Source organism: Rhincodon typus, chromosome 35 (genome assembly GCF_021869965.1).
Source record: "Rhincodon typus isolate 14 chromosome 35, sRhiTyp1.1, whole genome shotgun sequence".
Taxonomy (NCBI): Eukaryota; Metazoa; Chordata; class Chondrichthyes; order Orectolobiformes; family Rhincodontidae; genus Rhincodon; species Rhincodon typus.
In genome coordinates, this window is record NC_063366.1 from 17058745 (window position 1) to 17078496 (window position 19752).

Genomic DNA, 19752 nt, shown 5'->3' on the forward strand with positions numbered 1-19752 from the left:
TTGGCCTGCTGTGTTCATCCAGCTCTACACCTTGTTATCCTTGTATGCAGGTACAGCAGGTAATAGGGAAGGCAAATAGAATGTTGATACTTAATGCTAAAGGAATAGAGTATAAAATTAGGGCGGTGTTTCTACAACCGTACAAGGCATTAGCAAGACCACCCTGGAGTATTGTGTATAGCTTTAGTCGCCTTACCTGAGGAGAGATGTCATTGTATTGGAGGCAGTTCAGAGGAAATTCACTAGATTAATTCCTGAGATGACAGGTTTGTCTATGAAGAGAGATTGAGCAGTTTAGGCCCATACTCACTGATGGGTAGAATTATGTGAAGAGATCTAATTGGGGTATAGAAGATGCTAGAGAGGATTGACAAAGTAGACATAGAGAGGATATTCATAGAGAGGATAACAGTTCTGAGGAACTGATAACAGTTCACCAGACCCAAAACGTTAACTCTGTTTTCTCCTCCACAGATGCTGCCAGACCAGCTGAGCTTTTCCAGCAACTTTGTTTTTGTTCCTGATTTACAGCATCTGCAGTTCTTTCGGTTTTTATAGGGAGGATATTTCTTCATGTGGGGCAATCTAGAGTGAGAGATCATAGATTTAGGATAAGGGAGTAGCAGTTTTAAAACAGAGATGAGGAGAAATTACTTTTCTCAAAGTGTCATGAATCTGTGCAATTCACTACCCCACAGTGCAGTGAATGCCAGGACATTGAGTAAGTTTAAGGAGGAGATAGACAGATTTTTAGTTAGTAATGAGTTGTAGGGTTATGGTGAGCAGGCAGGAAAACGGAGTTGAAGCCGAGATGAGATGAACCATGATCAAATGGCAGAGCATGTTCATGGACTGAATTACCTACTCCTGCTCCTATTTCTCATGTTTGTAAGTTCTTACACTCCAGGAGGCACAAACTGGTTTAATACCACAGTTCTGGAAAGACTGGTAAGTTAATTATTAATTCCCTTCTTAAAAATAAAGTGCTTATGCCACTAGTTTGAAATCCAAACTCCCAAAAGAAAAATGTATAAAAACACCATTTAGAAAAGAATAGACCAGATTAATAATTTCTTCTCATTTGTTTTTATGAAATTACAGTGAGATGTGTATAAGTCACCACAATTCGGCGCCATTTGAATTTTGGAAATTATTAAAAGAAATAATTCAGACAAAGTTAGGATAAAGTCCGTCTTTTCTTCCTTCCACGGCAGCCTGGGTTTATGGAGTAGCTACAGGATGTTGCTGCTGAAGTTGCCCCTGAGGCTACTAAAGCAAGGATTGTAAGGGTTCTATGATTCTGTCTAGACCAAGTGAAGTATAAGAAAATATTCTTTGCATCTACAATTACCATTCAAGATATGCAGCTACATTGACGGGTGTGAGGGCTGTCTTTTTCTCACTGATTTGGAGGAGGCAGGTCAGTGGCTTGTGGGAGAAGTTTTCAGTATTGAGCAGAAAACTACTGATAATTAGGATAGGGTTTTTTGTTTAGTACGTAGCACCCTTGAGCTCTGATGTGAACGAGAACCTGGGCAGAACGTCAGGGTAAAATAAATATTCCATCTGCAGCAAAGGAATGCGGTCAAACCAGGTAGAGATGCCAGTTCAGGGTGTCAGATAAAGATATTCTCATCCTTCACAGCCTTTTCTCTGAAAATAACTTTTTATCACCTAAAATGAAAGAACTAAAATGAAACCTTTCTCATCCCCTTCAACCAACTTAGCTTCTCCACTGAAGCTGTCAAACCTACTTAGAGTCATAGAGATATACAGCACAAAAACAAACCCTTTGATCCGACTCGTCCAAGCTGACCAGATATCTTACATAAATCTAGTCCCATTTGCCAGCATTTGGCCCATATTGCTCTAAACCCTTCCTATTCAAATACCCATCCAGATGCCTTTTAAATGTTGTAATCGCCCCAGCCTCCACCACTTCCTGTGGCAGCTCATTCCATACGCGCACCACCATCTGCATGAAAAAGTTGTCCCTCAGCTCCCTTTTAAATCTTTCCCCTCTCAACTTAAACCTATGTCCTCTAGTTTTGCACTCCCCCAGCCCTGGGAAAAGACCTTGTCTATTTACCCCATCCATGCCCCTCATGATTTTATAAACCTCTATAATGTCACATCTCAGCCTCTGACACTCCAGGAAAATAGCCCCAGACTATTCAGCCTCTCCCTATAGCTCAAACCCTTCAACCCTGGCAACATCCTCGTAAATCTTTTCTGAACCCTTTCAAGTTTCACACATCCTTCCTATAGGTGGAAGACCAGAATTTGCATGCAATACTCCAAAAGTTGCTGAACCAATTACCTGTACAGCCGCAACATGACTTCCTAACTCCTATACTCAATGCACTAACCAATAAAAACAAGCATTCCAAATGCCTTCTTCACTATCCTATTGACCTGTGACTCCACTTTCAAGGAAGTATTAACCACCACTCCAAGGTCCTTATTTCCTCCTGCATTTTTCTGTTCTCTTCTATTTCAGTGTTGCATTTGGCATACGTCCATTATGTTGAGCACATCATTATCTAATCCAGGCTGACAATGTGGTGCACTGTGCAGTTTGAGACAAAAACACATTCAGACAGTGAGTGGGTAGGGTTTGGAATGTACTGCCTGGAGGTGTGGCAGAGACAGGTTCCATCTCGAGGCCATAAGGCAATTATTTCAGAATAAAGTGCAGCGTCTTCGAGAAAAGGCAAGAGAGCCAGCACTCCCTCGCGGCGTTCGTTCAGAGAGACAGTGGGGAAAAGGTGGGACAGATGCCATCTTTGTGCGGCACCACAATTCTGTGATAATGATAGAATGCTGAACCATCAGAGGTGGTGGTGCCCCCTCAGATCAGGAGCTGTACTGAGGCTCTGTCTGAGGTCTCCAGGGCACTCAATATTTCAAAGAGAGGGTCAGGCCAGTGTTTATCCCCACACAGAAACAGCACAGCGCAGAATATTCCTGCCCATCACACCTTGCTGCACACAAAGCTGGTAGTTCTGTTCCTGACACCACACCAGTGATAACCTTTCATCAGCTAAACAGCCTCCTCTTCCTATTCCCTACATTTCTAAAAACTTTCTGCGGTCTCTGCAAAATCTTGAAGCGTGCAAATCTATTGTTCTCAGATTTACAGCAGTGAGCCCTATTGTCACTGCATAGGAACAAGAGTGGCATGGTGGCTCAGTAGTTAGCACTGCTGCCTCACAGACCCATGCTCGATTCCACCCTCATGCGACTATTTGAGTTTGCACATTCTCCCCACGTCTGTGTGGGTTTCCTCCGGGTGCTCCGGTTTCCTCCCACAGGCCAAAGATTTGCATGTTAGGTGGATTGGCCATGCTAAATTGTCCTGTAGTGTCCAGGGATGTGCAGGCTAGGGGAGATTGGCCATGGGAAATGCAGTGTTATGGGGATAAGGTGGGTCTAGGTGGAATGCTGTTTGGGGGGTTGGTGTGTCCTGCTTCTGGGTTGTATGGTTCTAAGAGTGGACGATTCGATCCCTCAAGCCTGCTCTACCAATCAATACATCTGACCATCTCCCTCACTTTCCTGTGCTATCTCTGTATCCCTTGATGTTATTAGCCTCTAGAAACCTATCAATTTCTATTTTGAACCTACTCAATGACTGATGTTCTACAGCACTCTGTGGCAGAGAATTCCAAGGCTTCACCACCCTCTGGATGAAGATATTCCTCCTCATAGCTTGCCCTATGTATCCTGATATGACATCCCTAGTTCCAAACTCATCAGCCATTGACCACATCCTAGCTATTTTTCTGAAGAAAGCACAACATTAACTTTTTAGGGAGAGTAAATGGAGGGTCAAGAATAATGAAACCAGGAGATTTTCCTTGCACAATGTTTTTTTTTAACAAGATTTGAGGACTGGAAGATATTCAGCAGAACACATTCAGAACCTAGAAAATAACCTGAAGGTTGAAATGGGTCGAGTGGCCTGATCCCACACTTAGGGTTCTATGATTCCAAGAATGGACTATTCAACTCCTCAAGCTTGCTTTGCCATTCAATACTCCATCTAATTCAACATATACTTTCCTGCGCTATCTCCCTATCCCTTGATGTCATCAGTCTCCAGGAACCTATCCATTTCTGACTTCAGACAGCAAGATCTACAGATGCTGGAGTCTACAGAGACTAGAGACAACACAGTGTGAAGCTGGAGGAACACTGCACGCCAGGCGGCATCAGAGGAGCAGGAAAGTTGATGTTTCGTATCGGGACACTTCTTCAGAAACGGGAGGGGGAAAAGAGCTCAGAAATAAATAGATAGAGGATAAGTGGGGCTGGGGAAGGTAGGTGGAATGGTGATAGGTAATTGCAGGTAGGGAGTGGTGGTGATTGGTCAGTCAGGTCGGAGGAGCGGACAGGTGGGAGAGAAGATGGACAGGTTGTGTCAGGTCAAGGAAGCTGGGATGAGAGGGAGGGTTGGTCATAGGATGAGGCTGGGGGTGGGGAGATTTTAAAACTGGTGAATTCCATGGTTAGGCCTTTGGGCTGTAGGCTCCCGAGGCAGAATATGAGGTGTTGCGCCTTCAGTTTGCCAGTGGTGTCATTGTAACACTGGAGGAGGCCCAGGATGGACGTCACCCAGGGAGTGGGAAGGGGAGTTAAAATGGTTGGTGACCGGAAGGTGGTGTTGTTTGTCACGAACAGAGCACAGGTGCTCTACGAAATGGTCTCCAAGTCTACGCTTGGTCTCACCGATGTAGAGGAGACCACATCGGGAGTAGTGGATACAGTAGACCAAGTTGGCGGATGTGCAGGTGAACCCCTGTCTGATATGGAATGTTTGCTTTGGGCCTTGAATAGAAGTGAGGGGGAATGTGTAGGGGCAGATGTAGCACTTCCACCATCACCCCACCAACCTCCGCATCAAGCGTATCATTCTCCGCCACCTACAATCTGACCCCACAACCAGAGACATATTTCCCTCCCCACCCCTAATGCCTTTAATAGGGACTGCTCACTCCACGACTCCCTTGTCCGCTCCACACTCCCCACTAACCCCACCACAGCTGGCACCTTTCCTTGCAACCGCAGGTAGTGCTATATCTGCCCCTACACATCCCTCCTCACTTCTATTCAAGGCCCAAAGCAAACCTTTCATATCAGACGGGGTTCAACCGCACATTTTTTTTCTTTATTCATTCACGGGATGAGGGTGTCACTGGCTAGGCAGCATTTATTACTCATCCCTAATTGCCTAGAGGGCAGTTAAGAGTCAACCACATTGCTGTGGGTCTGGAGTCACATGTAGGCCGAAAGGACATTAGTGAACCAGATGAGTTTTTCCGACAATCAACAATGGATTCATGGTCATCATTCGGTTCTTAATTCCAGATATTTATTGAATTCAAATTCCACCATCTGCCGTGGCAGGATTTGAACCCGAGTCCCCAGAACATTATCTGAGTCTCTGGATTAACAGTCCAACTGATAATACCACTAGGCCATCGCCTCCCCTCATCAGCCAATTTGGTCTCCTGTATCCGCTGCTCCTGACATGGCCTCCTCTACATCGGTGAGACCAGGCGTAGACTCGGAGACCGTTTCGTAGACCACCTGCGCTCTGTACGCGACAAACGACACCTTCCGGTCGCGAACCATTTTAACTCCCCCTCCCACTCTCTGGTTGACATGTCCATCCTGGGCCTCCTCCAGTGTCACAATGACGCCACCCGGAAACTGGAGGAGCAGCACCTCATACTCCCCCTTAGGGCCTTAACATGGAATTCACCAGTTTTAAAATCTCCCCGGCCCCGGCCTAATGTCATGTCCAACCCTCCGTCTCATCCCTGCATCCTTGACCTGATACATCTTGTCCATCTTCTCTCCCACCTATCCGGCCCACCCATCCCAATGACCAATCCCCACCACTCCCTACCTGCACTCACCTACCACCATCTCATCACCTTCCTCAGCCCCACCCCTCATCTCTCTGTTTATTTCCCAGCTCCCTTCCCCCTCCCCATTTCTGAAGAAGGGTCCTGACATGAAACGTCAACTTTCCTGCTCCTCTGATGCTGCCTGGCCTGCTGTGTTCCTCCAGTTCCACACTGTGTTGTCTCTAGTTTCTGACTTGAACCTGGTCAATGACCAATGTTCTACAGCCCCCTGGGGCAGGGAATTCCAAAGCTTCACCACCTTCTGGATGATGATATTTTTTCTCATGGCCTACCTCATGTATCCTGAGATTATATCAGTCAGGGACCACATCCTAGCAACTTTTCTCAAGAAAGTGCAACATTAGCCTTTTAGGGAGAGTCAATGAAGGTCAAAAATGGTGAGACAGGAAGATCTTTCTTGCACAATACTTTTTTTTTAACAAGATTTGAAGATTGGAAGATATTCTGCAGAGTCTTGAAAAAAAAACTCAAACGTGGAAATGAAACATTTCACTTTTATTTATTATCACAATCACTGCATTTGAAATTACAGTCAAATAAACATTATCCCTTAAATATCATGTATGATTAAAAAGATCATTAGATTCATACAGCACCAAAGGAGGCCAATAGCTCCACCTTGTCTGGATGAGTCTTTTAAAAGAGCCATCAAATTAGTCCCACTACTCTCCTGCTTCTCCGTAATTATTCCCCATTTATGTCAGCAACAGTGTGTTAGATCACACCATAGAATGGTACAGGATAGAAGATGGCCCTTCAGCCCATCACACCTATGCCAGCTCTTTGCAAGTTCTATCAAAATTGTCCTGCTCCCCTGATCTTTCCCTACAAGCTTCCAAATTTCATCATCACATAAGCCAGCCAGTTATTGAGCAGGCAGGTTACGATGTGAATTGCAGAGTCACTATTGCCTGCTTTCTGGCACTGTCCTGGGTGCCATTGGCATCTGGAAAGGTCTCTGAAGGTGCCCTCGAGTGGGTGAAATTGTTCTTGGGGTGGGTGGGGGAGTGCCAAACAGGGTGAATAGAGTCATCTGGCCATTGCCCCCTCCCCTTGTCACATTGGATTTGACTTTCTCAATGCAGTGGAGTGACAGACTTGGTGGGGGTTGGGGTGGAAGGTGATAAAACTAATTAGAAACTTGGCATTCTATTCCAGGATGAAACCTAATCCGAAAACCCTCATGGCAGGAATGGAAAGAGGCACCCTGCAGGAACGTGGCAAGGTTTGTCCCCAGTCACCTTCCCGACCTTCCATGGAAGGTTAGCTCTAGGGAGTCGATGCAGAAATTCCAAGATTTTCAAATTCCAAGAAATTCCAGAATTTCAGATTGTGAAAGACGGAAACGTCTTGGACCCTTGGTGTGGAGGTTAGTCAATGTCAAATGGGATGTTCCCCTGTCTGCCTCTCACTTCCAGGGATTTCCATTGCAATCTCGATTGTCATAAGGAGCAGCTAAATGGAGGTGATAGTCAGAACCTGCTTTAATCCTGCCTTCATCTATGTGACAAAGAAGAGGAAGGCTGCCCCTATTTCAACGCCTCTCACAGCTATAAAGAGATGACTCTCAGCGAGTCAGCTTTGCAGCTGGTGCTGAAATAAGGGTAGAGCTTCTCCCTGAAGGTGTCACTGAAGGTGTAGAGATGGGACATATCTCCCGCATCGTAAAACGTCACCCAGCCCCCCTCATAGTCCAGGTAGATTCCCAGCCTTTTGGGTCTGGCGTTGAGGGTGAGGCAGGCAGGGGGCGAGCTGAGGGCTTTGTACCCGTCCTGCCACCTCAGCTCAATGGCCCACACTCCCGCCTCGGGTGCCAGGGGCAGGTTTCCGCACCTCGAGATGGATTCGCTCACCACGCCCAGCACCCAGAAGGTACAGCTCCCCACGTCCACCTCCCAGTAGTGGCGTCCACCGGTGAACCCCTTGGATCCCAGCACACAATGCCGGTTGCTAAATCTTTTCGGGTTGTAAGAAACTGCCTGCGCTGTCTCGCTACGCCTCACATGGCTCAGGTCGTCGGAAACCTTGAGGTGTGGGTGTGCCGTCATCGGGTCTAGAGTCACAAACTTGGGGGCTTCGAGAGAAAAACAAGAATAAATAATGAGATTAAAAAGCCCGGATAAATTTTACTCATTTGATTTGTTTAGACAAGGCACATTTTCAACTGTACACACAGCAATATTCACTGACAGTGCAAAGTAAATTTACATGATCAAACTTTAGAATTTAGGGAGGCCATTCGATCCATCATATCTAAACACTGCTTGACCTTCGATCTGGTTTGCATTGTTTGTGTCAATTCTGAATTTTTAAGAGATGTATTCTTTCTTGAGGTGTGGTGCGACCTGAGTTAGGCGTTTTTTTATTTAACCGGTGCAGATTTGATGGGCCAAAGGGCTTTTTATTTCCGTGCTGTAGACCCCTATGTCTCTATGACCAGTGTTAATGGACCATCCTTAATTGTCCAGGCAACTCACTGAAAGGACTTTCAGGGGCTGGTTAATAGTAAATCACAATCTTTTGAGGCATTCTAGAGGGCACGGGGTGATTTTTAGATAGAAACGGTGTGCGAGGATGTGGGGGAAGAAAGCATTAAGATTGGCACCACGTGGCGATGCTTGCAGGAAGAGCCAGTGCAAGCCCAATGGGCTGAATGACCTCGGTCCGCATCATTACAATTCTGTGATTGCATGAAGTGGAGGTGGGGTCTGGATTCACTGGTAGGCCAGACCAGGTGAAGGTGTCAGATTTCCTTCCCCAAAGGGACATTAGTTCCTAGGGCTGCATGATGGCTCACTGAATAGCACACTACCTCCCAGGTTTGATTCCACCCTCAGGTGACTGTCTGTGTGGAGTTTGCACTTTCTCCCTGTGACTGTGTGAGTTTCTTCTGGGTGCTCTGGTTTCCTCCCACAGTCCAAAGATGTGTAGGCTAGGTGGGTTCGCCTTGAGAAATGTAGGGTCACAGGGAAAAGGTTTTTTGGGTGGGTGGAGGTTTAGGTCTGCGTGGGATGCTTTTCGGAGGGTCAGTGTGGACTCGATGGGCCGAAAGGCCTGCTTCCATATCGTAGGGATGCTATGGCTTAGTGAAGCAGATACTATTTTTTAAGCGATAACCGATGATTACAGTCACCGTTGCTGAGACTGGCTTTATACTCTGAAGTTATTGTAGTTTTACAGTCACCATTGCTGAGACTGGCTTTATATTCTGAAATTATTATACAGGGGCACAGTACAGCCCCCTCCCCCCAGTGCGTGGATAGACTATGGGTGTCTGCAACATTAGCCACGACTGTTCTGCAGCAGCCAAATTCTTACATTTCTCCTCTAAACGTCAGTATCCCGTGTTCCATGTGAAACAGAGTCAATAAACAGCCTGATGTGGCAGGGCCCAGCGGATTGTTTATACTGGGTCTCCTTCAGTTCTGGATAGCACACAGCTTCCTCAGTACATCCGGCAAGAATAATGCAAACAGCCTCTTGGGGGGTGTGTGTGTGTGGGTGGATGTGCGCGCATATATATATGTGTGTGTTTGTGTGTGTAGGTGGATGTGCGCATGTATGTGCACGCATATGTGTGTGTGTGTGGGTGGATGTGCGCGTGTATGATGGCGCATATGTGTGTGTGTGTTTGTGTGTGGGTGGATGTGCGCGTGTATGTGTGCGCATATATGTGTGTGTGTGTGTATGAGAGTGTGTGTATGTACGTATGAGTTTAAGCATGTGCTCATGGTGCTGCCTGCTGTTTGCAGCATACACAACCTTCAGGAGGTGGTAACTTAGCGGTAACGTCACTGGAAGGAAACGTGCCATCTTTACCTTGACTGGCCTACATGTGACTCCAGACCCATAGCAATATGGTTGACTCTTAACAGCCCTCTGGGGCAATTTAGGATGAGCTGTCAACGTTATCATCACATCCCATGAACAAATACTATTATAAAAATTCCTAATCTATTAATCACATAGCACATCCCAAAAGAATTCATGGTGAGATTTGAACCCATGTCCCAACAGCATTAAACTGGGCCTCTGGATTATTTACACTGCCATCTTTTTTTTGTAAATTCATTCACAGGATATCGGTATCACTGGCTAGGCCAGCATTTATTGCCCATTCCTAATGGACAAGAGGGCAGATGAGAGTCAATCACATTGCTGTGGCTCTGGAGTCACATATAGGCCAGACTGGGTTAAGACTGCAGTTTCCTTCCTTAAAGGACAATGGTGAGCCAGATGGATTCCCCTGTCTCTCAATTATTTTGTGGTCATCAACGAACCTTTAAATCCAAATTTTGAATCCAAATTCTACCACCTGCCATGATAGCATTCAAACCCGGATCCCCGGAATATTACCTGGGTCTCTGGGTTAATATTCCAGTGATAATACCACTAGGCCATCAACTACCCATCAATCCCTGAAAAGGGCTATTTCAATTTTATTACAGAATCACACACAACACGGAAGTAGAGATTGGGAGGAAAGTATCAACCTTTGTTGAATCCTTCGTGATGACTTCACACTTTCACTCAGAGTTACCCGTTTTATGGGTCAAAGCTTGACTGAGTGCCAATGTCAAATTGGCAGCAGCAAGATGGAAGCTTGTTAATCATTAAAGTCAACCAAAATAACAAGTGGTCAGCAGTGGGGTAAAATGGACTTCCTACTTCCTGTGACCCATTTAACACTACCACCCACAGGCCACTCAATATTAAATGTCACTGTGACGTTTTAAGGCAGCCCTGTCTGTACACAGATACATTTCCAGGGAGAGTCATCTCCGAACAGTCATGAGCTGGAGATTTGTTGCATCAATAACCTGCTGTTTGCACTGTATCAATATTCAGTTCCACTGTGGGAGATGGCAAACTTTCTCTCTACGAAACATTGTGCTTTACTGGGCGAGCAGATTGGTATAAAGCTGAAATGTTCTCAGCCTTTCCCCAATGCAGTGAGACTCCAGAGTCCCTTCCAGTAGCTATTTCTGTGTCTGGTTTAACAGAGAGTCATATAGCATGGAAACAGACTCTTTGGAACAACTAATCCACACCGACCATGTTCTCAAACTAAACGAGTTCCACTTGCCTGTGTTGGCCCATATCCCTCCAACCCTTTCCTATTCATGTAGTTATCCAAATATCTTTTAAATGTTGTAATTGTACCTGCATCCACCACTTCTGCTGAACATTTATTCCACATACGAACCACTCTCTGTGTAAAAAAGTTGCCCCTCATGTTTCTCCTGTCACTTTAAAGATATGCCCGTTAGTTTTGAAATTCTACATCCTAGGGAAAAGACATCTGCAATTCACCTTATCTATGCCAGTCACAATTTTATAAACCTCTGAAAGGTCACCCCTCAATGTCCTACGCTCCCATCTATCCAAGCAGATTTTATAACTCAAACCATCTATTCCCGGGAACATCCTGGTAAATACCTTCTGAAAGCTGTCCAATTTAATAATGTCCTTCCTATAGATTGTCACGGATTAGAGTTGCTTGGCACCAGCGCTAAACTAGTCACCGTTTATAGTTTGTAAAGAAACAGCTGTGACTCCAGCACCTGTTCTCAAACAGCCCACGAACAGCTTCACATAATTCAGTAGCACATGCTATCTGTTGTACCTTAAACAGGAACAGAGGACATGGCTTTACCTGGATTGATGGTCTGCAGCAACCGTCTCCATGTGATATACTGCACTGGTCCAATGACCTCGGCCAGGTTCAGGTCAACAGAAACTTTGGTGGGCTTCTTGAAGTTATTGTGAGACCTGTACAGAACAGGAGCTAGCTGTTTAATTCTTGATGCTGACTCTGAGCTGAGCATTTAATCCCATTGCTGACAAGTGCCACTGAACGCTAGTTAAATTTATTGAAGTACACATCCCTACTCACCATGCCTCCCCTTTCATTTGTAGAAACAACTTAAAACCTTAGTCCCTTTGGGTGACTCAGTGGTTAGCACTGTTGCCTCATAGTGCCAGGGACCCGGGTTTGATTCCACCCCTGGGTAACTGTCTTTATGGAGATTGCACATTGTCCCTGTGGGTTTCCTCCGGGTGCTCCGGTTTCTTGCCACAGTCCAAAGATGTGCAGGTTAAATGGATTGGCCATGCTAAATTGCTGATAGTGCTCAGGGATGCGCAAGATAGTTGGATTAAGCCATGGAAAATGCAGAGTTACAGGGATAGGATAGAGTCTGCGTGGGATGCTCTTCAAAGGGTTGGTGTGGACTTTGTGGGCTGAATGGCCTGCTTCCATATTATAGGGATTCTATATTGTGGCGGATTCTTTAACCTCAGGGTCATTTTCCTGCATTACCCTCTGTACTTTAATGCTTTAATATTGAGAATATTCTTCTTCACCTCTGTCCTAAAGAGTGCCTTATTTGGAGACTCTGTCTCCTGGCTGTGGACTCCCCACCTTGGGTGGGGGAAGGGGGAAGGATGAGGTTCTGTCTGGGAGTTGAACCCTAGTCTTCTGTATGCCAAGCAGGAATCCGATGAGACGGTGATCAGGACCTGGTGCTCCAAGTTGCTTGTAGCTGTGCTGTCATTCAAAGTCATTCTAAGTAAGTACCCACTATTCATTTTGAAGACAAGGGCTCGATAATGGGAAAAGTATTGTCACTGCATGTTTTGAATCACAGGTGAGGGAATTATGAAGCAAATACGAAACCAAGAACATTTACTCACCTTAAACGACCATGTGGAAAGCAAATTTCCCATAAAATCATATTTGACTGTAAACTGATTTAATATTTCACATCCAAATGTAAAAAGATCATAAGAAATATCATACCTGTTGATGATGTATTTAGCAGTCTGCAAAAGAAGTGAAATGTCGTCAACAAAACTTGCAAATCATTTTGTAGAATTTTTTAGAAATCTGGTGAACCTATCAGTTCAGGACTGAGTGCTGAGACTTTTTTCACTTGCGTGTAGGAGGCTGACGGTTGACCTTATAGAGGTTTATGAAATGATCAGGGGCATAGATAAGGTGAAGAGCAAAGTTCTTTTCCCTAGAGCGTGGGAGTTCAAAACTAGGGGGCATATTTTTAAGGTGAGAGGAGAAAGGTTTAAAAGGGACTTGAGGGGGCAAGTTTTTCACACAGAGGGTGGTTTGTGTGTGGAATGAACAGCCAGAAGTGGTAGATGCACGTACAGTTACAACATTTAAAAGTAATTTGGACAGGTACATGAACAGGAGAGGTTTAGATAGATATGGGCCAAATGCAGGCAAGTGGTTTGGGAAGTTTAGTTTGGGAAACTTGGTTGGCATGGACAACTTGGACCGAAGGGTCTGTTTCTGTGCTGTATGACTCTATGCATCAAGCATCTCAATGAATGATCCCAATGTAAACAGTGCCCAATGTAGTTCCATAATGTGAAATTCTGGCCAATAGATGACTCTATACTACCCATCTATCTATCTACCAGAAATATTTGTCAATGGGCAATGGGCTGAGCATAAATATGGGTCACTTTGCTCAGGTGGCTGGATGACTGGCTCATGGTACAGAATGATATCAAGAAAAGATGGGTTCAATTCCCGCACTGGCTGAGCTTGCAATGAAGGCTCTTTGCTCACCTGAGGCATGGGACCCTCAGGTTAAACCACCACTAGTCGGCTCTCTCTAATGAGAGAGCAGCCCCATGGTCTAGTATGACTATAGCAAATTTGTCTTCACTTTTACATCGGCCTCCTTCTGTATTTTCTTAATCATTGCATTTAGTGCAGATTATGATCTTGTTCTATTATTACAAACAATGTATATTGCAATTATAGTTAAGTCTTTCTTAAATTCTACTGCTCTGAGCCCTGAGTCAGTTGCTCCAGGGTTATTACAGTAGACAGAACCCCTGAAGAAGAGTCACACTGGGCGGGTTAACTCTGTTTCTGCCTCTGCAGATGCCACCAGACCTGCTGAGCTTCTCCAGCATTCTCTGTGTTCGCCACTGAATCTAATGCTTCCTGTTCTTTCTGGAATAGTTTCATGGTTTAACTCAGGTAGTCATTTCCCTGAGTTTTGTTCTTTAAGGGGGACTGTAGGTGTCGTTGGTGAGACCACCATTTATTACCCTACCTCCCATTGCGAAGGAGGCAGTGAGCTGCATTTCCTGAATTGTCGCACGGTTGCAGCATGGTGGGGTAGGGTAATACTAACTCTCAGCCGCTTTTGCTAAACCTCTGTTGTTCTTCACTCACCTTGGTATTGTTTCTGAACCTGCCTGCTCACCTTAACTAATTCCTCCTCTTGCAGATGCAGCGCTTCTTGGATGTCTGTTATGAATTTTCTAATTTCCGCACTTTCCTCAGAACTTTTCTTCATATTGTCCTCTAATTGTACAATAAGCTTCTCCTTGTTTTTAAGCTTCATCATGAATCTCCGTTCTTCATCTATCAGAAAGCCATGCAATTTGGTAAACTCCGCCTGGATGTCTTCCTGCAGATCGCTGATTCGTTTCTGTTCAAATACATGGAAATCTTATTTAGGAATTTAAATACAAGTGTGGAAGAATAGTGCTGTAAAAATAGAGCTGTAAAAATAAAGCTGTAAAATATAACTGTAAAAAAAAGCGCCTTGTTCTTTCGGGATATTGACCTGGTCTTTCCCCAATCTTCTGATATACATTCACCCAAAATCAGGGTGCAAGCAGTTTCCTGATTTATTAGATGCTCATCAGAAATGATTTTGTCAAGTTGCAGACCGCTGCATTTTCTGCACAATCCTCTTCTCACTTTTACTTTCACAAAGACACAAAACTGAGGGCTGAGAGGGAGAGAAGCCAGCTCAATTTCCAATGAATTTGGACCATATCAGCCCTAGAACAGCCTGAGATCTTTAGATTAGCTGAAAAGAGTGATGTTTCACCTTCTTTCATGCTCTTCAGGGCACAAGCAAGAATGCCAAAGCATCATGGCAGTTTATACTGCAGGATATTTGCCATATTCCATGGCAACACCTCACCAATCACAGTCAATTCCCTGAGCAATCAGTAGCCTTTTCTTCTGCAGTATATATTGTTATGATGTTTTGACATTCTTGAATTTGTCCTGATGAAGTGCATTGAAATCTTAAAGAGCCACTGGCAAAGGAACAAGAGCTCTGGACATTCAGCCCCTTGAGTCTATGCATTTTCGAGAATTAGTTTTCAATCTAACTAACTGTGTACACATCATACAGATAATTGCTCTTGGTACTTGCCCTTCCCCAAAGTGACACTGGTACTTTCAACTGTTGGAGTCGCAAGCTGCCAAGTTCCCAGATCCTGATGGACTTCTTCCGAGGATCTTACAGGAAGTGGCTAGTGCAATGTTCGATGGATTGGTTTTCATTTTCCAAATCTGCCTTGATTCAGGGACAGTCCCATTAGATTGGAAGTTAGTGAATGTGAATCTTTTATTCAAAGGAGGCAAAAAACAGGAAAGTACAGGCCAGGTAGCTTAACATCTATCACAAGGAAATTGTTAGAATCTATCATTAAAGATGTTGTAACAGATACTTGGATAAGTTCAAGGTAATCAGACAGAGTCAACATGGTTTTGTGAAAGGGAAATCATTTGTTCAACAAATCTGTTGGAGGTCTTTGAGGAGGCAATACATGAGGTGGATGAAAGGGAACTTGTGGATCTATTGTACTTAGATTTCCAGGAGGTGTCTGGTAAGGTGAAACATTATTGAGGAAAATAATAGCTTATGGTGCAGGGGTAACATATTAACATGGATAGAAGATTGGTCAGCTGACAGGAAGGAAAGACTGGATATAAATAGCTCTCTTTCAGATTAGGAAGATATGAGTGGTGTGTCACAGGGGTCGGTATGTAAATGACTTAGAAGAAGAGTCAAAAGGTATGGTTGTCAAATTTACAAATGACACAAAGGTAGTCAGGAAAGTGCACTGTGAAAAGGATATAATGAGATTTCAAAATGTTATTGATAGGTTAAGTGAACAGGCAAAAATGTGGTAACTAGAGTATGGTGTGGGAAAATGTGAAATCCATTTTGGCAGGAAGAATAAAAAGTAGTGTGTTATCTAAACGTTGAGAGACTGCACAGCTGAGATGTGTGCATGAATTGCAAAACGGTTAGTACGCAGGTATAGGAAGCAATTGGGAAAGATAACAGAATGCTATTGTTCGTCATGAGGGGAACTGAAATCAGAAGTAGGGAAATTATGCTTTGGTTATACAAGGTATTGGTGAGACCACACCTGGAGTACTGTGCAGAGTAATGGCCACCCTGTGGAAGGAAGGATGCAAATATATTTAAGGCAGTTCGGAGAAGGTTTACTGGTCTTAGAACTGGAATGGAGGGACCTGTCTTGTAAAGGCTTGGCTTATATCTGCTGGAGTTCAAAAGTGTAAAAGGTGACTTGATTGAAACAGATATGATCCTGATACGGAAGATAGGGGCGATATGGAGAGGATATTTCCTCTTATGAGAGAATGTATAACTGCGTGTCACATGCCAAAACACAACTACTTACATTGAACTCAAGTCCATACTTTTATGTGAGAGCTTTATTTCAGTTCATCGCACTCTATAAAACTCTCACTCCACTGATTGTTAGCTCCCCCTATCAGTGCAACCAGCTCACACCCAAGTAACTCTTAATCAATAAATATCCATCAGCCATTCCCTCAGTGTCTTAGGTCCCAGACATTCCTACAGACCATATTAGATAATAACGTAGGGGAACAATGTAAAAATCAAGGTTTCCCCATTTTAAACAGTGATTGAGTAAACACCTTTCTCGGTGATGATCATGAATATTTGAAACTCTCTTCCTGGAAGTGGAGGCCTTGAAGCTAGATAGATTCTTATTAAGCAGGAGGAGGGGTTGAAGGGTTTCCAGGGGTAGGTGGGACTGTGGACTTGAGGTTACATTCAGGTCAGCCATGGTCTTATCGAATGACGGAGCAGTCCTGAGGGGTTGAATGCCCTACCGCAGCTCCTGATTTATGTGTTTGTGTGTAATACCTCACCTTTAGCTTCACCTGATCTGCTTTGTCTTCACTCTGACTTTTGGAATACTCTTTTAGTTTCGATTCAAGGGATCCCTTCAGTGCTCTCAGTTCCTCCTGCAGCAAAAATGAGCCAAAACACAATGAATATGTGCAGAGAACTGTTCTGAATTATTCATTCCATCGCTAGTTAGGGGACTACTTAACCCACCGATGCCCAGACAACTGAGGGCACTCAGATCCCACTTGGCACACAGCGCTGACTCCATCCACAAAGGGTATTAGTTTGGATAACCTGATCCTGTCAGGAAGGGGTTATAACCCATCCAGCTCTCCCCAGTCTGACTGGGACCCTCTGACCGATGGAACCCAGTCAACCATAGGAAAGCCTTAAAATAGTAGCATTTGAGCCACAGTGACTACACAACGGGCCGATATGGAAGGTGGCAAACAGGTTTCATCAGAACTTCTCTTCCATTTGGAATAGGTTGAGGCCAATTCAGCACTTCCAGCCCAGCCTGCCATACCATTAGACCCTGACTGAGCTATGCCACAAATCTCTTTTATCTGGCTTTGCCCCATATCCCTTGATGTCCTGCCCAACTGGAAATGAGGCATCTCAGTGCTGACCTTCCAATAACCACCTCACCCCACTGTCAAACCCCCCTCCCCCATTCCTCCTCCAGCCCCATCCACAGGTTGTTTGTGGAAGGGCAGAGAGGTGCAACCGATTCCACATGTGATGAAGTGCTTCCTCTATTTGGCCTCGCTCTGACGTAACGGCCTGAATCTTCCGATCTGGTTCAGAATCCCAATTTCCGACACAGAGCAGACTTGACGTTGCCCCGTTATCTTCAGGGGAGACTCCCAATCGAAGGACCGCAGCCCAGTGGAGGAATCTACAAAGCCAGCTGCGGAGTAGATTGGAACTGAAACCAGGTCCCCTATTCCCTCAGGAATGGCCATGTCATTTTTGGTTACAAAGTACCTCACACACATTGACAGCTACTGAGTTAAGGTGAGTGCTTAAGATAATTGAGAGGCTAGGGTGCAAGATGGGTGAGAGGGTTGAGTCACAAGTGAGTGAGAAGATACAGTGGATGTTGGGGTCAGAATACAGGTGAGTGAGGGTGTAGAAAGACAGGTTGGTGAGGATGTGAAGGGGGTAAAGTTGTAGTGTGGCTAAAAGGGGTAGAGTGGGTGAGGGAGAAGACTGGGTGAGGGCATACAGTAGGTGAGTGTGAAGAGTGGATGAAGGTGTGGAATGACAGATGGGTGGGGGTTTGCTTTGATTTGAATTGATTATTGTCACATGTACTGAGATACAGTGAAAAGTATTGTTTTGTGTGGTAACCAGACAAATCACACCTTACATTAGTACCTTAGGATAATAGAACAGAATGCAGAATACAGTGTTACAGCTACAGAGAAGGTGAAGAGAAAGAACAATTTTAATATATGAGAGGTCCATTCACATAAATCAGTCAATATGTCTTTGGAAACTTTACTATCTTCTACCCAACAGAAGAGGGTAGAAGAGAGTATAACCGGGGAGGGACAGTCTTTAATTGTTTTTTCCCAAGGCAGCAAGAAGTGTAAACTGAGTCAATGGAAGGAAGGCTGGTTGCATGTTGTGTTGAGCTGTGTTCACAACTCACTGTAATTTGTTGCAGTCTTGGGCAGAGCAGTTACCATACCAAGCTGTGATGCACCTGAATAGGACGCTTTCTATGGTTCATCAATAAGAATTGGTAAGAGTGTGTGTGCACGTGTAGGGCGACAGGTAGGCAGCTCTAGGGCATAGCTGTGGAGGGGTGGGTTTAAGGCTGCCTATAAAGATAAGTGGTCCATGGCAGAGACTGTAAGAATCAGGTCAGGGATGGATCATCGAGCTTGGTGACTGCTGACAGCGGAGGGGGGTAAAGGTGGGATGGGTGGGAAGGAGGCAATAGTCAGTGATTGAGTGCAGGTTGGGGAATGGGGGAATGGTCGGAGATTGAGTGAGGAGTGGGGAATGGTCAGTGATTGAGTGGTGGGTGGGAAATGATCAGTAATTGAGTGGGGAGGGGGCGAAAGGGAGAATGGCCAGTCATTAAGTGAGGAGTTGGGATGGGGAATGGACAGTAATTGGGTGGGGGACAGGGAGGGGGGAAATGGTCAGTAACTGTGTGGGAAAGGGGAGGGGGAATGGTTGGTGATTGAGTGGGAAAGGGGGATGGTCAGTAATTGAGTGGGAGAGGGGAGGGGGGAATGGTCAGTGACTGAGTGGGGGGGTGGTGAATGGTCAGTGACTGAGTGGGAGAGGGGAGGGGGGAATGGTCAGTGATTGAGTGGGAGAGGGGAGACGAATGGTCAGTGATTGAGTGGGGGGGGGATGGTCAGTGATTGAGGGGGGAGGAATGAGTGATGAGTGATTGAGTGGGGGTGGGGTGAGACGGGGATTAATCTCTAATAGTTACCCAGAAGGTCACCCTCTGTCTTGTAGATCCCTCCATCCCCCTGCTGGTTGCCTATCCAGGGCTGTGTGTGAGTGAGGAATCTCCAGAAACTGGACTGTTTCATAGGCCAGTGAGTGTCTCTAACTTCCTGGGGTAATCCTGCAACGTGGTCCGCGCTGTGGCAACATTTCTCTGGGGTAACTCCCTGCCCCTGCTCCCTTTTTCTCAATACCTCCAGCCAATGCACCCCTCTAGCAAATGCAATGGACGTGACAAAATGCAGGGAGAGTTGCAACATTGTGCAACCGTGCACTGGTTAGTTGCTTAGTTTAAAACCAGCCAAATGTTTGCATCGAATCAGAGATAGTAGGAACTGCAGATGCTGGAGAATCCGAGACAACAAGGTGCA

The 19752-nt window shown here is 45.2% G+C and overlaps 1 protein-coding gene and 1 long non-coding RNA gene across 2 annotated transcripts in view; one reads left to right on the forward strand and one right to left on the reverse strand.

Moving 5' to 3' along the window:
• Positions 1 to 6966: 6966 nt before the first annotated feature.
• LOC125487002 lies at positions 6967 to 14504 on the forward strand. Its single transcript, XR_007265551.1, has 3 exons — positions 6967 to 7161; positions 12433 to 12508; positions 14312 to 14504. It is a non-coding gene; the product is annotated as an uncharacterized LOC125487002 (long non-coding RNA).
• Positions 7487 to 19752, reverse strand: part of LOC125487001 (nuclear factor 7, brain-like) — a 13657-nt gene continuing 1391 nt past the window's right edge. The window contains exons 2-6 of the mRNA XM_048616758.1: positions 16927 to 17022; positions 14177 to 14404; positions 12739 to 12761; positions 11593 to 11708; positions 7487 to 8010 (exon numbers count right to left, since the gene is read on the reverse strand). Coding sequence (XP_048472715.1) covers positions 7487 to 8010; positions 11593 to 11708; positions 12739 to 12761; positions 14177 to 14404; positions 16927 to 17022 — 987 coding nt within the window. The remainder of the gene's footprint in view (positions 8011 to 11592; positions 11709 to 12738; positions 12762 to 14176; positions 14405 to 16926; positions 17023 to 19752) is intronic.